This window comes from Chiloscyllium plagiosum, unplaced genomic scaffold (assembly GCF_037043375.1).
Source record: "Chiloscyllium plagiosum isolate Xiang-an unplaced genomic scaffold, Cpla_swu_hap1 HiC_scaffold_23, whole genome shotgun sequence".
Lineage (NCBI taxonomy): Eukaryota > Metazoa > Chordata > Chondrichthyes > Orectolobiformes > Hemiscylliidae > Chiloscyllium > Chiloscyllium plagiosum.
This window is the reverse complement of record NW_028270161.1, coordinates 58,146,433-58,166,621: the sequence shown is the minus strand read 5'-3', so window position 1 is coordinate 58,166,621 and position 20,189 is coordinate 58,146,433. Positions and strand designations below refer to the sequence as shown.

At 38.7% G+C, this 20,189-nt stretch overlaps 1 protein-coding gene across 2 annotated transcripts in view; it reads left to right on the top strand.

The window, feature by feature from the left end:
* fgd6 (FYVE, RhoGEF and PH domain containing 6) overlaps nt 1-20,189 on the top strand; it is a 141,228-nt gene that overhangs the window by 33,403 nt on the left and 87,636 nt on the right. For both annotated transcript variants that reach the window (XR_015761198.1, XM_043713308.2), the window contains exons 3-8: nt 3,320-3,458; nt 13,178-13,242; nt 13,344-13,374; nt 17,004-17,155; nt 18,702-18,858; nt 19,049-19,136. Coding sequence is in view for 1 of the 2 variants with exons in the window: in XM_043713308.2 (XP_043569243.2) it covers nt 3,320-3,458; nt 13,178-13,242; nt 13,344-13,374; nt 17,004-17,155; nt 18,702-18,858; nt 19,049-19,136 (632 nt within the window). In the remaining variant the exon portion in view is untranslated. The remainder of the gene's footprint in view (nt 1-3,319; nt 3,459-13,177; nt 13,243-13,343; nt 13,375-17,003; nt 17,156-18,701; nt 18,859-19,048; nt 19,137-20,189) is intronic.

The following is a 20,189-nucleotide window of genomic DNA, read 5'->3' as shown; positions in this document are numbered from 1 at the left end:
CAGCAGAAGCAGCATGCAACGGACAAGTGTCAAATGATTCCACAACCAAAGGTCTGCAGTCCTGCCACATCAAATTATAAATGACAGTGGATAATTAAAGAATTAACAAGAGTCATAGAGATGTACAGCACGGAAACAGACTTTTCGGCCCAATTCGTCCATGCCGAACTGATATCTGAACCCATTCTAGTCCCATTTGCCAGCACTTGGCCTATATGCCCCTCAATCCTTCCTATTCATACATCCATCCAGATGCCTTTTAAATATTGTGATTGTACCAGCCTCCATCACTTCCTCTGACAGCTCATTCCATACACCACCCTCTGCATGAAAAAGTTGCCCATTAGGTCACTTATTAATTTTTCCCTTCTCACCCTAAACCTATGCCCTCTATATCTGGACTTCCCCACCCCAGGAAACAGTCCTTGTCCTTGTCCAAGCTGCTAGACTTGGAGGATTTTAGCGACAGGGAGAGGCTGAATAGGCTGGGACTCTTTTCCCTGGAGCATCGGAGGCTGAGGAGTGATCTTATAGAGGTTTATAAAATCATGAGGGGCATGGATGCGGTAAGTAGACATGGTCTTTTCCCTGGTTGTGAGGGAGTACAGAACTAGAGGGCTTAGGTTTAGGGTGAGAGGGGAAAGATATAAAAGGGACCTAAGAGGCAACTTCTTCATGCAGAGGGTGGTGCATGTATGGAATGAGCTGCCAGAGAAAGTGGTGGAGGCTAGTAAAATCATCTGACTCAACATTGGGACACAGACAGACTTAACACATATTGTTAGAAAAAGCTGAGCTATCTGGAGAATGTAATTTAAAAGTTCTGGGATTTACATATCAAAGACCTGAAACCAGCATATCCTATTCTAAAAGATGAAAGATTTAATCTAAAATTGTTTGCTGTGTCACATCTCAATGACACTGGACTCCTTTGGCTATAAATTCTGTGATTATGATCTTATTTTCCACAACCACCTGATGAAGGAACGGTGCTCTGAAAGCTAGTGCTTCCAAATAAACCTGGCAAAAGTGAGAACTGCAGATGCTGGAAATCGGAGTTCAGATTAGAGTGGTGCTGGAAAAGCACAGCTGGTCAGGCAGCATGCTCCTTCAAATAAAACTGTTGGACTATAATCTGGTGTTGTGTGATTTTTAACTTTGTTGCATTTGGACATGAACTGCTTCAGTGTCTGAGGAGTTGCAAATGGTGCTGAGCATGGTGCCATCATCAGCAAACATTCTGACTTCTGACCTTATGATTGAGGAAGCAGGTGATGATGGTTGCACTCAGGACACCATCCTGAGGAACTCCTGTGGAGATGTCTTGGAGCTGAGAAGATTGACCTCCAAGAACCACAAACATTTTCCTATGTGTCAGGTATGACTCTAACCACAGGAGAGTTTGCCCCCGAAACCCAATGATCCAGTTTTGCTCGGGCTCCTTGATGCCACACACTGTCGAATGCAGCCTTGATGTCAAGGCCTGTCATTCACATCGCCTCTGGAATTCAGCTTTTTTGTCCATGTTTGAACTTTATGGTAATATTAGTGAAAACTTGAGCTCCAGAACCAGCCCCGAGATAAGCTGTAGCTGCAAACTTGAATTACCAGCAATGTAGAAAATTATCCAGGTATTTCTCTGTTCACAAAACATCGGACAAATCCAGTTACCATCCCATGGATACTCTTGATCATTCGCAGAGTGTTGGGAAGTGTCATCAACCGTGCTACTGAGAGCACTTTCTGTAACAACGTACTCAATGATAATTAGTTTGGGTTCAGCCAGAGCAAATCAGGCCTTATTACAGCCTTAGTCTAAAAGAGATGAACTCAGTGAATGACTGTCTTGAACAACTGAACATCATTTGACCAAGTGTGGCAATCAGAGACTTTGGCAAAATTGAAATGAGCCATAGTTGGGAAAGAAGCCTCACCACTAGTCCTAGCTAGTACGAAAGAATGTTTGTGGTTGATGGAGTGCAGTCATCTCATTCCCAGAGTGTCACTGTAGGAAGTCCTTCGGGTAGTATCCTTGGCCCAACCTGTTCTTTCATCCATGACCATCCTCCATCGTAAGGTCAGAAGTAGGGATTTTTTCTGATAATTGTACAATGTTCGGGACCATCCCCAACTCCTCAGATACTGAAACAATCCATGTGTAAATGCAGCGGGACCTGAGCAACATTTGCACCACTCAAGTACCTGACAATGACCATCTCCAACAATAGAGAGTCTAATCATCTCCTGTGGCACTTCAGACTACATGCAATCTGACTGCAATTGTCTATAAGTGGTTCCAGTAGGATATTCCATTCCCCACACTTGAATTATTTCAAGGAATGGTATATTTGCCAAGGCCAGATTTTGGCTCATTCTTAATATATAACTGACCACAGATGTTAGTAATCTGTAAAAAAAAAAATTAAAAAGCTATAAACAATGTGTAGGTTGTACCACCATAATCCAGTTGACTTGGGACTGGGTCTTTGCCAGATTAGAAAATTTACCAGTCACCTGTGCTCAGCCCCCAACCCAGATATAGCAGCTCCAACTGCCAACCCAAGAACAGCAGCCCTGCAATGTTGACCCAAGCACTGTTGCTGGTCTAGACTGTGTCAGATAAGGATGATGCTTACCTGCATATGACTTAACAGTATTCAAATTAGGTGACTGACATTTTATACAAGAAAACATGGATTAAAAGTAGATGAGCTCAAATATTAATAAGTATTTCACAGCACAAATCCCTTGTATATTTTCAGTATAAATGCATTAGGGTGACTGCTGTGCGAAGTGAAGGGGAAAAGAAAATCACATTAATGCACTAGCATGTCTTCCTAAATTATTATAGAACATAATCAGATTACAGTGCTTTTCTTTGCTATTTGATTAGATTAGATTACTTACAGTGTGGAAACAGGCCCTTCGGCCCAACAAGTCCACACCGACCCACCAAAGCGCAACCCACCCAGACCCATTCCCCTACATTTCACCCCTTCACCTAACACTATGGGCAATTTAGCATGGCCAATTCACCTAACCTGCACATGTTTGGACTGTGGGAGGAAACCCACGCAGACACAAGGAGAATGTGCAAACTCCACACAGTCAGTCGCCTGAGGCGGGAATTGAACCCGGGTCTCTGGCACTGTGAGGCAACAGTGCTAACCATACTTGGGAGAGATAAGATGTTTACTCCTAAAACTTTTCTTAGTTCAAAAGAAGTACCACTCTTTCAAATAAAAGGGTTTTGAATTTTAATATTCAACATAAGCTGAAAGCGTAAGACTCTACCCTGTTCTGATTAACTTCTTTGTAGCCCGATACAGGATCAGGATAACCGTTCTTTAGAAATGGACATCAACTCAGATGAAGAAGAAATCATTTTTAGCTCCGATGAAGAAGATACCAGTTCAGATACAAGTAAAGGAGAACTGGATCAGCAAGAGAAGAAGCAGGTACCTTGTTGTCCAGATATGTTTCTTAAGACACCTCTTTTAAAATCTTATTCTAGTAGTTCTGCTGTGGCATTACTCAATAACAGGGATCATCATGTTATATAAAGCAAGCATTTTTTCTCGTCATGGGATTTATTCCATTCAGCCTCTATAAATCAATTTATTAGATGCCTTTCCGTTAACTATGGGTATAAACTTTAATCTCTCACCAGTTTTAAAACTGAATAAATTTTTGTGAGAGCAGGTAAGCATAATTGAGATTAGTATCATTCATTGAACTGCTTAAATAAATTTTATAGCCCTGATTTTACTAGACAAGGTATGTGGATGCTAACAATGTATAATATCTGCAGCAGTTTCGAATCCATGTGGTCAACGAAAAGATTGTTGCATATAGATCCAAATGGATATTTTCTCTGCCTTGGGGGGTGCCAGTTTTTTTGGCATGTTGTGCAGCTGGGACCATTTGTTGTATGTTCACATCAGCAGGTCAGGCAGCATCAAAGGAGAAGGATAATCGACATTTCGGGCATAAGCCCTTCTTCTCCTTCTCCTTTGATGCTGCCTGACCTGCTGCGCTTTTCCAGCAACACATTTTTAAGCTCTGATCCCCAGCATCTGCAGTCCTCACTTTCTCCTAGTTGATTTTAACCTACTGCGAATTCTCTTGCCAGGATGCCTTCCTTGAAGAAGCTCTCCTCCTCCCTCTAGTTAGAAGTTCTTGCAACTTTGACCTTCAAGGGAGCTTCTTAAGTCTCCCTCCCTGCAGCATATTGTGCATTATTGAAAAAAATCTCCATGACTCTATTTATTCATCAATTGACTGCACAAATCATGAAAAGTTCAACTTTTTTTAAAATTTGCAATCAATTTGATATTATTAAAGTAATTTTCCGTATAGTTTTCAACATCATAGGTATTTTGTTTTGACTGCTGCCCAAATAAATGCTTTTCACCAAGTAAAAATCATGTCTTTTGGTTATAATTCTTCTGAGATATCTTATCAAAGATTCTTTTCAAATTGAGTTCTATGACATCAAATGTCTCCTTTTTCAATTATTTTCAAAGAATTCTAATAGACAGTGGTCAGTTCGCTGAGCTGATTGATTTTCTTGCAAATGTTTTGTCTCCCTCCTGGGTGACATCTTCAGTGCTGTGTAGCCTCTGGATGAAGCAGTCGCAGTGGTCTGCCCCAAATTTATACAGTTCAGTCTATTGTGGTTCTACTTTAGTGGTCAGTTGATGGGGTCTCTTTCAACGTGTTTGTTTATGGAACCGGTGGATGAATACCAAGACTCCAGGAATTCCTGAGCTTCTCTTTGTTTAGCCTGTCCCAGTATCATAACATTGTCCCAGTTGAATTGGTGTCCTTCATTGTTAGTGTGTATTGATATAATTGTTTGTCCTATGTAATGTTTCTCACGGTTGCTGTGTGGTATTATATATCACAATTGTCCTGCTTGTTGTGGGAATGATAGGACAAATGGGCAGGAAACTCACCACAAGAATACACAAGCATCAGCTTGCAAGAAAACGACATGACTAGTCCTCCCTAATATCAATACACACTGACAGTGATGGATACCAAATCAACTGGGACAACATTATGATATTGGGATAGTCTAAACAAAGACAAGCTCAGGAATTTTCATTGGTTCCATAAAAAACTTGTAAAAAAGGACCCCATCTACAGACTACTATGGTACAAAACCGAAAATAGAACCACCCGCCACAATAGACTGAACCATATGAATTTGGGGCAGATCACAATGACAGCGGTTCATCTAGAGGTTCCACAATCACTGAAGATGTCACCCAGGAGAGAGACCAAAGCTTTGCAGGCAAACCAACCAACAATGTCAACTACAACCCGAGCTACAGATCGTCACTAAAATTTTAAATTCTGATATCACATACAGCACTTGATATGAGTAAAGTCAGAGACATGGCTTTATTTTGAAATGATATTAACAATAAGCTGTTAAAATCCATTGAAAGTGTATCTCTGCTCCTGTATATTAATGAACTTCAGCAATAGTATCTCGTTTGCTAGCATGTTCCATGATTTGTGTGTGTGTCAGAGGTAAACCTTCATGTCTGATTTTATCTTCAATATATGGGAATCTTTTCATTTTGCTTTATTTTCCAATTTTTACTGCTTTAAAATAGTAATCTGTTGAATTCTTTATTTCTGTTTTATTAGCCCTTTGTGTCTGCCTGTCTTAGCCTACACATTAGCATGTGTAATCATTAGCAGATTGTATTGTTAAATGTTTATTTTCCAGGCTATTGATCTTGGCTACTGTAAAAGTTTCAAAGTCCAAATGTTCAAAGTTTCAAAAGAACAGCTAAAATTTGAGTGACTGCACACACTATACATATCATTCATATATTTTATGACATAAATGGATTTGCGGTTCTGTAGTTAAAGTTTCAGAAGCTAAGATGGATATTTGATAGTGGTATTCAGAATCATGAGGAGTCTGAACAGTGGATAGGATGAAACTGTTGCCAATGGTGGAAGGGTCAGAAGCCACAGGTTATAAATTTTGTGTTGTAATAGAAGCAATGACAACATGAGGAAGATCCTTGTTTGTACTGAGAATGGTGAGGGTCTGGAATGAAGTGCCTCAGAGCGTCATAAAGAAAGATTAAGTTGAGGCATTTGAAGGGGAAAAGGCTGGTAAGTGACACTAAGGACATAGGAAACAAGAGCAGTATAGGAAACAACATAAGAAACAAGCCTGCCCCACCATTCAACAAGATCATGGCTGATTTGCTCCAGACATCAACTTGTCTGTCGTGCCAGCCCATCATTTGTCCTCAAACCCCTGATATCGCAAAAAATGATCTACATCCTTTTTAAATACTGTCAGTGATCTTGCCTCCACAACTTTCTGTGGTAGGGTATTCCAGACATACATTACACTCTCAGAAGAAATTCCTTCACATCTAATTTTAAATGGGTATCCTATGTTCCTGAGTTCAGGCAGCCCCTTCAGAATCCTGTATGTTTTGATAAGATCACCAATGCCAGTATATTCTTTTTAAAAATATGGTACCAAACTTATACATAGTACTCCAGATGTGGCCTCACCAACACCCTATGCAATCATAACAAGCCTTCCCTGTTTTGAATCTCCAACTTCCTGGTATTAAAATTTCATATGCTGCCTTAATTATTTGCTGCATTTCCATGCCAACCTTCTTTGTTTCATACACAAGAACATCCAGGTTCCTCTGTGCTGCAGATTTGTTTTGGAGTCTCTTTCCATTTAATAATAGTCTGCCTTATAATTCTTCCCACCAAAATGCTTTCCACATTAAACTTCATCTGCCAAATTTATACCCACTGACTAAACCTATTTAATTTCCTCTTGCAGATTCCTTATGTCCTTATCACAACATGCTTTCTCACCCATTTTTTGTATCATCAAATTTAGATACATTACACTTGTATGTCAAGTGTAAATCTCATCCCAAGAATTGGTTTAGTGGACATATATTGTATAGACTGTGTGAAGGAGTTGGTGACGATTTGCCATGGCACATTCGCCACCAATGATTAGCCACTGCTGGTTCGCCACCAGCATTTCTCCACTGGGATCATTTGACCTCTGAAGACTATTTGCCACTGGAAATATATATATGTACTAATTGTTTTCCCTCCCGCCTGTTCTTTCATACTTCTCAGTCCCCTTTATTTATACAACTGCATACTATATATTGATTTTTAAAAAAGAGGTAAAATAAATGTAATTTTATTGGTTAATTCTAAGTTCAGGAAAACATTCTCTCATAGCACTGATATAAAACCATCGTGGTAAAACTTCTTATTTCCACGTTTACTAATAATTTCTGTTTCCATACTAAAAATTCCTGTTCCAAAAATACAAGCTTAAAAAAAACTCTCCAGTGGCCAATGGGCGGTGGCTAAGCATCCTTGGTGGTCAAAGGGCAGTGGGGAATCATTGGCGGCGAATCTGCTGTGGCAAATGGTCCCATCCCGGTGTGAAGGTATGTATATCCTTTCTTGGGTAAGGAAACTAAAACTGTGTATAGTACTCCAGATGTGGTCTCATCAAAACCCTATGTAATTACAGTAAGACGTCATTATCCTTGAAGCTGAAAATGTGTTGCTGGAAAAGCGCAGCAGGTCAGGCAGCATCCAAGGAGTAGGAGGATCGACGTTTTGGGCATGAGCCCTTCTTCCTGAAGAAGGGCTCATGCCTGAAACGTCGATTCTCCTGCTCCTTGGATGCTGCCTGACCTAGTGTGCTTTTCCAGCAACACATTTTCAGCTCTGATCCCCAGCATCTGCAGTCCTCACTTTCTCCTAGAAGTCATTATCCTTGAAGTCTTACTCTGTCGTACTAAAGACTAGCATACAATTCACCATTTTAATTGCTTGCTGCACCTCCGTGTGATTCTGATTTGTTTATAAGGTTTGCCTGAATTCTCTTCCATGTGCCACGTTCTTGCTATTCATTTCATCAGTCTATATTCTTTACATCCTTTTGTTAACTTAGTTTCCCAGTTAGTTTTGTATTACAAGCAAAATTAGATACAATACATTCAGTTCCTTCATTTAAATCATTATAGGTTTTAATTAGTTGAGGCTTGAATACTGATCCTTGCCGTAGCTCGAGGAACAGGGTCCCAACTTGAAATGAACTATTTATTTGCACAGTACATAAACAATGAAGTTATGTTAAAACTTTCATGAAACACCAGTTAGGCCTTAATTTGAGTACAGTATTCTATTCTGGGCACCACAATCTTGGAAAGAAACCAAGGCCTCAGCCTTTAGAAGAGATTAAGTAGAGATATGGCAGGGATTAAAAGTTGAATAGCTGGAAATCTCTGGTTGTTCTCCTTAAAGCAGAGACATTTAGGAAGAGATTCAACACAAGGTTTCAAATCATAAATAAGTAAAGTGAAACTAAACTGTATCAGTGGCAGGAGGTTAGAAACCAAAGAAAAAAACTAGGGTGATCAAGAAAAAGAATCAGGTGACATGAAGAGACTTTTTTAAAATACTGAGTTGTGAGCTGCAATCCACAGTCTGAAAGGGTGAAAGTAGATTCAACAGTAATTTTCAAAATTGAAATGAGTATGTAAAGCTGAAGATAAAAAGATGCTGAGCTGTGAGGAAAGAGCAGGGGTTAGGCATTAGATTCAAACCAAAATGTTGATTCTAGCGCTATTAAGCTAATGGTCTCCTTATGTGCTGGATAAGACCCTGAATTATATTTTATTTTGAAAGCTTCTTCATTTGCTGCAAGTGAAGAAAACTAATGCAAAGATTTCCAAACCACTTTGCAAGGGTGATCGTTGCTGTTTGCATTTGTCATCTCAAAAGACTGTATATTGTCTAGTCAGGACTGTTTCCAGAATCAGAAAGGGCATGGAATTTTTGTTTAAATGTATGACCTGCTGAATCTGACATCACCTTTTGCCAAATAATATTTGTGCTTCTGCCATATCACAAACAGATGAGTTAGTCTTTGTCAGATTTCTCTTTATGGGAGTTTGCTGTGTCAAAATTAGCCACTACGTTACAACAGTAACTATATTTTAAAATGACTGTTGAGTGTTTGTGAAAAGTGCTATATAAATGCACATATTTATAACTTTTTAAGTTTGTATTAACTTTGCAAATGAAGAACCACTTGACTGCCTGGCAGAGCTTTACACTGCACCATGTACCTAATGATTTCCACATAACATAAGTTTCAGCTTTGCTTTTCATTTAAAAAAAAATCTTTCCCATATGCTTATGGTTCATGTATATTAGAATAAAGTACTTTGAGGAGCCTCCTAACTTTGAGCTCAGTTGGAGATGAAGAGAGTTTGGGCGTCCATAACGAAGAGGAGGTGGTTCGAGCCACGAAATGTGAAACTTTAAAATGATGGAATGCACCAGAAAAATCATGGATTTTAGGTGGAGAGAAACAAGGGAGGAAATATGTAGTTCGGTTCAGTAGGGCAGAAACAGGCTAAAGCGATAAGTCAACCAAAGCAGTCCTATTTGTGACTCTTGGGAAGGAGACAGAAGCAATCTGATTGAGTTTCGGGAATTATGAAGTAGGAAACCATGAAGGGAAGATCAGTGTTCTGGAACCAGTGGCTTGTTGAGATCAAACTCCTTATTCAGAGTCCAAATTACAATGGCAGAGTCTTTATTTTCTTCACTGGACCTGAAACATCTGATTTACAACACCTGCAGTTCTTTTGGTTTTCTTCATTTTCTTTGCTCATTAACATGTTTTTAAGTTTTCTGTTCGCAGTTCTTTAAAATTTCCATCACATTTTGCATTCAGTATACATAGTGGCAGAGTTCACAGGTCTTGTAGTTCTGACATCATTGATATATGGATGGCATTTAATCAGTAACATTTGAAACCATTCATGCTAATTTATTTTATTTGTGGCATAGTCCTTTGTGGGACTTGAATGACTTCTTAAAGTTGGCATATTATAAAAATTATGATGAAAATAAAACTGGAGAGTTTTGAGATTTCAATTGTGATCTTCCATCCGAAGGAGGTTGCACAAACAGTTTCTGTAAACTGTTGAGCTTTTTTTGTTGCATTATTAGCAGTGTAAAATATTGCAAGGCAAGCCAAAGCACTGAAGCAAATGAACAATCCAGTTTTAATGAAGAGTTAGTTCACATAATGTTTGAATGATGTAATGCAGTAATTCCCAAGACATTGCCTGCTGAAGACTATGGCTCAGCACTTGTGCCTTTAAGTTACTCAGTTGAGACTCCATAACAGAAGCTTGGGTACAAAATCCAGGCTTGCACTCAAACTTTCAATTTCTCAGGTAAACAAAAAATCGCATTGAGAAAGCATTAAGTTCTCCAATGCTCTGATTGATATTTGTCCCTCAAGTATGATGAAAATCAATTTTCTGGTCATCAGTTCATTGCTATTTGTGGATCCTTTATGTGAGTAAATTGGCAGTTACATACCATGCATTATAAACAATGACTGCACCTCAAAAGGTGGACTGTACAGCAATTTGAGACGTTCAGAGGTCATTTAAGGTAATCTATAAATGTAAAGCTTTTTTTTAAACATACTAAAGCAAACATATTTACTATAGCCGATGACATGCCTTACTTGTAACACTAACCTCAAATTTTCAGAATTGTCAGGGCTGAATATTAATAAAGACTATGTTACGATTGCCTTGTTAATTTTAACAAATGAGAAAGCTTTATTGCTTCTCCAGAACTTAGAAGCTTAAAGAGCTGATGATTCTCTGTTTTAGTCCTGGTTTAATGACTTGTGTCAGACATCCACTGCTGCCTGTGCTCTCATGCAGAAGGGGATTACGTCCTTAATCATGAATGAATCTTTATAATTATGTATTTTAGAAGAGTAGACAATCAGCTGGGTGAATGAGGCTCACAGGATAACAGGATGGGAAGGTATGTCCAGGAGAAGGAAGTAGGGCAGTGGAGAGAGAACCAAGGAGAAAACAACCAAAACGTCAGTTTCCAGATGAGCTCCATATGTTAAATAGGTGGAAAGAAATGGAAAGATGAAAAAGAAAGGAGATGGTTCTTCATTTTAAGGAGATGTTGCTTGCATTATTTGCATAATTTGATGCTTCACACTGAATATTTTTGATTCATATTTGACTCTCCAAAGATAAATCTCCCTAATGTATTGGTTTTGCATTCCACACCGTCACATCTGAGCTTAGACAAATTGGATGATGTTTTCTCTTTCATTTATAAAGATTCTACCAAAAATGTTTTTGAGACATGCAAGTTCACATCAACTTAGTTCCTAATTTCCAAAGATCTACATCGCAAAATAGCTACAATTGGCAACTTCTCACAAGTATAAGAGAATGAACAGTGTAGAAAATGCAGTTATGCTTCTGCAGGCGATGCTCTCCTGTGTTTTCGATTCAACCATATAGAATATAGAACAGTACAGCACAGTACAGGCCCTTTGGCCCATGATGTTGTGCCAAGCATTTATCTTAATCTAAGATCAACCTAACCTACATACCTCTCAACTTACTGCTGTCCATGTGCTTGTCCAGCAGTCGCTTAAATGTCCCTAATGTCTCTGACTCTACTACCACTGCTGGCAGTGCATTCCATGCATCCACTACTCTCTCCGTAAAGAACCTACCTCTGACATCTCCCCTACACCTTCCTCCAATCATCTTAAAATGATGATCCTTCATGACAGCCGTTTCTATCCTGGGGAGATGTCTGAACTGAAGAAGGTACTCTATTTTGAATGTATTTGAAGTTAATACTGCTCTACTTTCAAGCCCAACATTTCGTATTTTGATTCCCCACAACCTGGAAATGTGCAACTTCAACAACACAAGAAGCTGAATGTACCCAGTAGCTAGTTGTTTAATTTAAAGTATTTGATTGTTTTGTTTCTTTGTAATAATTTCCACCTTGTTATTCACATTGCTTAATTAAAATTAGTTGGTTGGTTCAAAATTTCTAGCACAAAAAAAATTTCCACTTATCAGCAACTACTATTTTTATTAATACAGTTGATTGCAGTTTATAGGCTGAGGCAAATAATTTTGTAGTGTGTTCAAAATATTTAAAGTAGTTGGGTATTATGGCCAACTCTCTCAGTTCTCATCTGTAATATAATAGTTTCATTTTGCTCACCTTGAATGTTTTGGATGGCTATGAGCTGTTCAGTAAATGTAGAGCTTTTTGTCTCATGTTTGAGTTTACCATTCACAGATAGTTCTGGGATAACACATGTTTCGGCAGTGCAATTAGCCAATAACGTCGCTGAAGAATTAGGGAATGGTATTTTCGAGAAAGCTTACCTCCTTTGGTAATAGCGCCATTCCAGGGGGAATCAGTTCACACTCTTCGTTCTGCACAGGTGCTGATATCCACGTCATTCTATGCATGCACTGATGTCTGTGCTGTTCTGCACACGTTGGTGTTTGTGACGTCCCATGCATGCGCGACATCCTTGCTGGTCTTCATGCCATTCTGCGCATGCGCCAATGTCTGCGCTGAAATCTCCACACCACTCTGTTCATGCATGATGTTAGCACCGGTCTTCGTGCCATTCCGCGCATGCGTGCTGTCAACTACTGACTGAGCAGCTTTCTGTGAGAGTTACTGTCCAGAGAGAAGCTTTCTTATATTTTTTTTAAAAACTGTAGTGTTAAATTTACTTTTGTTTTGTTAATTAATATGATTTCAACCTTCATTCAGTTAAAAATCACATAACACCAGGTTGTAGTCCAACAGGTTTATTTGGAAGTACAAGCTTTCGAAGTGCTGCTCCTTCGTCACGTAGCTAGTGGGCGTACAGGTTGCACAGCTAGTGGTAAAGGAGCAGTGCTCTGAAAGCTTGTCCTTCCAAAATAACCTGTTGGACTATAACCTGGTGTTGTGTGATTTTCAACGTTGTCCACTCCAGTCCAACACCGACACCTGTACATCATAACCTTCACTCAGGCTGTGCTATACTTTGCCTTAGACATTTGGGTGATTTTTGAGCGATTGTGAGTGATATTTTCTGCCCCAAACCCCACTTTTCCAATCGGCTTCATTATATCTATTAAGCAAGGTTTTGCTAGAATGCAACTATGGCATTATAAGAGATCTACCTGTATTCTGATGTAATGCTGCTGTTATATTTTATGTTTTCCTGTGAATGGTAGTGTAATTTCTAAATCTTGCCTTTTAACATTAACAGAATGGCGAAGGAAAGAAAACCAAAGTGTATCATATTGCCAGAGAAATCATGAGCTCTGAGAAAGTGTATGTAACGTGTTGATTTTGATATTTAAAAATTACAACAAAATTTGAATAATCTCATTTTACGCATACAAGAATAAAGTCATGGATTTTTTTGTCAACAGATTTGTGGATGTTTTGAAGCTTTTGCACATTGTAAGTAATTGATTTTCTGTTTTTATACTTTGAGTCTTTTTCATTCTTTTGAAATCAATAGATAAAAGAACATGATCAGCAGGTGCTCATATAGAATGTGTTGCACAACAAAATGTCTGTAATAGAATCCCCTTCTGAAATGCAGTGCTTTGGTGTGGTCATAAGAAATGAACTTGAATGAATTTTAGGTAGTATTCTAGTCCTGTACTTCTGAAAACAGTTTTAGTATGCGCTGGTCAGCTGTCACATTCTTGAAGAAATGAGTGGTTGCCCATGAACAACAGTGAAAAGGATTCAATATCCATTTTAGAGGTATGTGAGGGTTGTAGCTGGCCATCTGTCAAGGCCTTCCATTTTTGTGTTAGTGTGTCATCTGGTAGGCTTTAATCATATGATATTTCCCAGTGCTAGTCATATAAACTATAACCATTCTAATGATCGAAAAGCAAACATATCCTTGCAACACTGAGTGCAAAACTGCTGGGTCCAAAATAACTTTTGCAATGATAGTTGTACATTGCTTGGGTCAGCAGTTCAAAGTTGATTGGTTGCTGTCTTCAGTCATAATTTTTTGAGTAGTTAGTCATTCAGACTTTTTTTTTAAAGGTTGGTTATAGTTCTAGAAGCATTATAATTTGTATAATGCAGCATCAGCCAATTCAAAACAGTTTAAAATATCTGTACTACTTCAAAGTATTTCTGTTTGCATGAAGTTGTGCCTGACACAAGTATGTTTTAAAATTTTTACAATAGCTGCATAATGCAAAAGCAAGTTTATGTACTAAGGACAGTTTTGTATGTTGAGAACTTACTTGAGTAGGTAATGAGAAAATGACTCTGATCAAAATTCCTCATTGCCATTTGTTCCTCTGGGATGTGACAAGATTATGAACCTGATGACCAAAGTGCATTATCTTATGTCTGCTAGTAGTAATGAAGTTATTTTACTCGTACAGCTTGTTCTTCTTTGTATATTTTTATCCATGTTTCAGATAATTAACAAAGGTAAATCGTCCATGTTTGATTATATGGTATTTTAACCAATTGTTTTGAAGTGGCCTCCAAAAGGAGAGTGGTGGGAAATCTGGTGATAGAACAAGAATTGTAACCAGTTTGCAAGGGAGAAAGTAACATTTGCATTTCCCGTGGATTGCCTCAATTTTGAATAACTGCACACTGAATAACCTGAAAATACTTTTGTTTTAATTCTTTATTCGGATATTGCCTAGGCTAGAATTTATTTTGCATTCCCAGTTGCCCTGAAACTGAGTAGCTTGTTGGGCTTTTTCTGAGAGCAGTTATAAAGGGCATGCTGCTGTGGATCCACAGTCATGTGTGAATTAATTTTTTAAAAAGTAGATTTAATTTGGCACTGGCTTTGAATTGTATCTAGCTATTTCTTTTCCCATAGAACATATTTTTATATTCAGCTTATATTTAAGGTGTTACATAAACTGGTGATTCACCCTACACTTGTAACATCATTGCATTTCCTTACCTTGTGATGCTGAACCATTCTGATTTCTTGCATGTGGATGACCTGTGGATCAATCTGGTTCTGCAGTTATTAGTTGCAGTGTAATTATGCATGATTTAGAATGATTATTCTATTGATTAATTTAAACTTACAACTATACTCTATAAAATGATGTAAAACTGAAAGGATTCTGTTACTGATCACCATCCAGTGATTGTTGGAGAAAGTGAGGATTGCAGATGCTGGAGAATCAGTGTCAAAAAGTTTGGTCTTGGAAAAGCACTGCAGGCCAGGCAGCATCCGAAGAACAAGAGAATCGACATTTTGGGCATAAGCCCTTCATCAGGAATGTGGTGGTGGGGAAAGAGGCTGAGAGATAAATAGGAGGGTGGGGACGGGGCTGGGGAAGGTAGCTCTGAAGGCGATAAGTAGATGGAGGTGGGAGGTGATGGTGTTAGGCCAGAGGCGAGGGTGGAGTGGATAAGTGGGAAGGAAGATGGACAGGTAGATCAGTTCAAGCGGGTGGTGTCGAGTTGGAGGGTTGAATATGAGATGAAGAGGTGGGAGAGAAGATGAGGAAACTGGTGAAATCTAGATTGATGCTGTGTGATTGGAGGGTCCCAAGGCGGAAGATGTGGTCGACCACTTCAACTTCCCCTCCCACTCTGTCAAGGACATGCAAATATTGGGCCGCCTCCACTGCCACATCCAAGCCACCCGATTCCCAGGGGAAGAACCCCTTGAGAACCTCCAATCACACAGCGTCAATAATGATTTCACCATTTTCCTTATCTCCCTGACCCCCATCTCTTCCCAGATCTAAACCTCCGATTCGGCACCACCCTCTTGAACTGTATTACCTGTCCATCTTCCTTCTCACCTACCTGCTCCACCCTCTCCTTTGACCTATCCCTATCACCATCACGCCCACCACCTCCATCTACCTATCACCTTCCCAACCACCTTCACCCCCAGCCTTCTACTTACGTCTCAGCCCCCTTCCCCCCTCCATATTCCTGACGAAGGGCTTATGCGTGAAATGTCAATTCTCCAGCTCCTTGGATGCTGCCTAACCTGCTGTGCTTTTTCAGCACCATACCTTTCGATCTTGTGATTGTTGCCAATGATGAACAGTCACAATATGATTGTGCAAAATAATTGAGCACACCCTGCCTCAATCTTGCAGGAAAACCAAATGATCAGGACTTTGGAATTGCCAGCATCCATGAAACGGTATCTATCCGAAGCAAGGTCCAGAATGGGGGAGTCCAAAACTAGAGGGCATAGGTTTAAGATGAGAGGGGAAAGATTTAAAAAGGACGTAAGGGTCAACATGTTCACGCAGAGAGTGGTGCATGTATGGAATGAGCTACCAGAGGAAATGGTGGAGGCTGCTACAATTACCGTATTTAAAAGGCATCTGGGTGGGCATATGAATAGGAAGGGTTTAGAAGGATATGGGCCAAATGCTCGCAAATGAGGTAGATTAATTTAGGACATCTGGTTGGCATGGATGAGTTGAACCAAGAGATCTGTTTCTGTGCTGTACACCTCTATGTCTCAATTACATCATAGAAACAGATGAGAAGTTATAATAGAAGCAAGTCATCCATTTATCCTCCAAGCAACCAATTGGTTCTTATCATGCCTGATCGGCATCATCTGAAGCCCCTGTCCCAAGTCGAGTCTTGACCTAGCTTTTGCTTCCCGGTGGTAAGTTCCATAGTACCTGAACACTTTGTATAATGTTTCTCCTCTTCTCTGTTTGAAACCCCTTATATTTAATCTTGTGCCTGTATCCTCTGATTCTTGAACCTTTAACAGCTGGTAGTAGTCTCCTATTTTTACCATAACGGTAGTGTCCTACCTCCTGGAGCAGGAGGGCAACTTGCTCTGGAGATGTGTAATGACATCTCTAAACAGAATAAAAATGTCTCCAATTATTTCACAATTGAAAACTCTTTAATGCATCCCATTCAATTCTTCCTTATTCATATTTCCCCATACCAAGCAGGGTTAAGTTTGCAAATTAAATTTTTATATACTTCAGTTATGTTACAGTTTTGGTACTCCTACTTTCATATGTTTATTCCAATAGACAATTTAAATATTGAAACTTACATGCACATTTGATTCATCTGGATTCTGACAGGATTTCAGGGATTCAGTAATCCAATCTTCAAGACAGTATGGAAAGCAAGTGATTGAAGATAAGATCTTGAACCAGATCCTGTACTACCTGCCACAGCTGTATGAACTAAATCGGGGTCTGCTACGAGAATTGGAAGAAAGAATGGCACACTGGTAATGGATCTTTCAGCATTTGACTTGATAAAATCTATTTCCTAACAAGTATGAACTTCTGAATCTGATCAGTAATGTGATAGGAATACATTATGAAGAAAGTTTGAGGGATATGGGGCTCTCTTTGGGAGGATATCATGTATATGTGACATAAAGTGAGGTAATAATCCAGAAACTAGACAGTGATTGGCAAGAGCTGCTAGTGAGAAGGGAAATGGTGGGATAGTGGTAATGCCATTAGATTAACCATCTAGAGGCCTGGATTAGTTATTTGAACTGATTGGTAAGCAAAAAAAACATAATCTGCTATTAGCTGAGCACAACACAAATAATGGCTAGCCGACAATGAAAAGTCCATAAGAACTCTATAACTTTAAAATATTCACTGAGTGACCATTGCATCACTTTCAGATAGTTACCTGGAGCTTCTATTGTGATGTCTGAAGCTCTGTGGTAAGCACCTGTGAAGGCTGTAAAAATCAAACTTTTGGAACACTTGACTGAATAGAATGCTGTAGTGAGATTTTTATGTTTAATTAAACATGCTTGTCAATAACCTTTTTGCTCTCTAACTTGTAAAAATCTGAAAATGATGGCAATGATGAGTAAATCTATTAGCTTCTGGAAATATTGAAAGAAGTGAACATTTTGTCAGACTTCAGCTTTAAATGCTGACCAGTATTTTATCTGTAGAAATTAATAAATCTGCTTGTCGTTCTAGTATTCGTTTATATTGCATTCCCAAGTTTTTCTTTTGTTTTACCTCGGTATTCTAAAACAAAATTAACCTTCACAATTAAATTCTGATCTCATTTGAACTGGTACATCAAAATAAAAACATTACTGTGCATTTTCTACCAAAAGAGATTTTCTTTACAACATGGGAAGCTATAGTAGTTTAATTCCCTCTTAATTACAACTTGTTCCTAGTTCTGAGGAAACCAGCATGTAGACTGCTTCATGGTGGCTTACAGGCAGCATGCTTTTTGAATTTCTAACCTAGTTACACAACTGAGAATGGGTGAAATCTATCTGTTGTGGATAAATGAATTCAAATGTTGAGGATTTCTACTCAGTTTCCCAATATGGTTTCTTGCACTTAAAAATAAGCATGTCTTCATTTCACAATCTATTGAATCACAAAGTGATAAATATAATCAAGGACTTCCAAAATCTTGATCAAGCAACCTTCTGCCTGTGTGACTAATGACCCGTACAATTCTAGGGCATTCATAGTTGAATCTGACGTTCTAATTATGTAACACTCCCACCTCACAATTATCATAGCAGTTGCTTAACAGCAGGACTAGGATTCTTGTCCAGTTTTGAGCTGTGTTCAATATCTCCATTGTCACCACAGGGACACTGGCATTTATTTAGATTGTATATGCTGCATCGCATTTATTCACTGAATCATGGAGTGTAAGGTACAGCATTCATTTTCCATATACCAACTATAGATTTACGCCAACAATATCAACTTTGTCTGTCTTTAATATTGAATTGCAATTTATTTCTGTTCCATGTTATCAAAATAACTTTGTAGGGAAGAGCATCAGAGAATAGCTGATATCTTTGTGGAGAAGGGACCATACCTCAAGATGTACTCAACCTATATCAAGGAGTTTGACAAGAATGTTTGTTTGTTGGATGAACAGTGCAAGAAGAACCCTACTTTTGCTGCTGTGGTTAGAGAATTTGAGGTAATAACCATCCTTAGATCAACATCAAATTTAACATTTTGCTGCAACACATTTGTATTTTCTATGGGCTAGATGTAAGACTTAATTCTTATGTAGCCTCCAAAATACATCACATGAAGTGCTCCAATGTATTACAACTGGTTTATGAATCTTCTCGTCTGCAAAATTTCGAGTTTCTCTTTTCTTTTAGATGAGCACTCGCTGTGCAAATCTGGCACTCAAGCATTACCTGTTAAAACCTGTCCAGAGGATTCCACAATACAAGCTGCTTCTAACAGGTATTGTTACTTCATTATTTCTGAAATATATGTTCATGCTGAAGTGATTAAAATATATTCCCACTATTTGATGGAAGACAACATCATTCAAGATACATTAGACATTCAGGGTGTGTTTATGTTGCATTGTAGTTGGCTTGTAATACAATGTTTAAAAAAGTTTTCAGTATAATGATTCTAATTTAGTATGTTTTTGATTTAAGCTGGCAAACTAAGCATACTACTGTTTGCAACACTCCTTGTGGTGTGTCTTGTCAGTTCATAGTAATTTTGGGTAGACTGCATTGTAGATCCAGGTATTATATTTACTGCATACCCATGGTAGGAAAATTTAAAATGTAGCCTACATCATTCTTTAATTAACTTTTAAGAGTCTCATACTTTCATATTGAATGCATTGAAGCAACAATGAATAATGGCAATTTGAAAGTAGCATTGACCTGTCTTTACATTAAAGACAGAAATTATTCCTTACATCTTTGATGCTTTATATCAACTAATTTAACTGAATCATTTGCCTCAAGAGAAATATCTTTGAACATCTTGTGATATATATAAATTACTTGGATGAAAATGTAAAGGGTGGATTGATAAGTTTGCAGACATTACAAAGATCAGTGAAATTTGGTAATGAAGAAGGTTGTCAAAGGATACAACGGGATATAGATCAGTTGCAGAAATGGAAGGAGAAATGGCAGATGGAGTTTAATCCGGATAACTGTACGGTGCTGCACTTCGGGCGATCAAATGTTAAGGAAGAGTAAACACTTAATGGCAGGGCCCTGAACAGCATTGATGTTGGGGATCTTGGGGTTCAAGTCAATTGCTTCCTGAAAGTGGCCATGCAAACAGATAGGGCGGTAAAGAAGGCGTATGGCATGCTTGCCTTTATTGGATGGGGAGTTCAGTACAAAAGTCAGCATGTCATGTTACAGCTTTATAAGACTTTGGTCAGGCCACACTTAGAGAATTGTGTTCAGTTCTGGTCGCCACATTCTAAGAAGGGTATAGAAAGTTTGGAGAGGATGCAGAAGAGGTTTTACCAGGATGTTG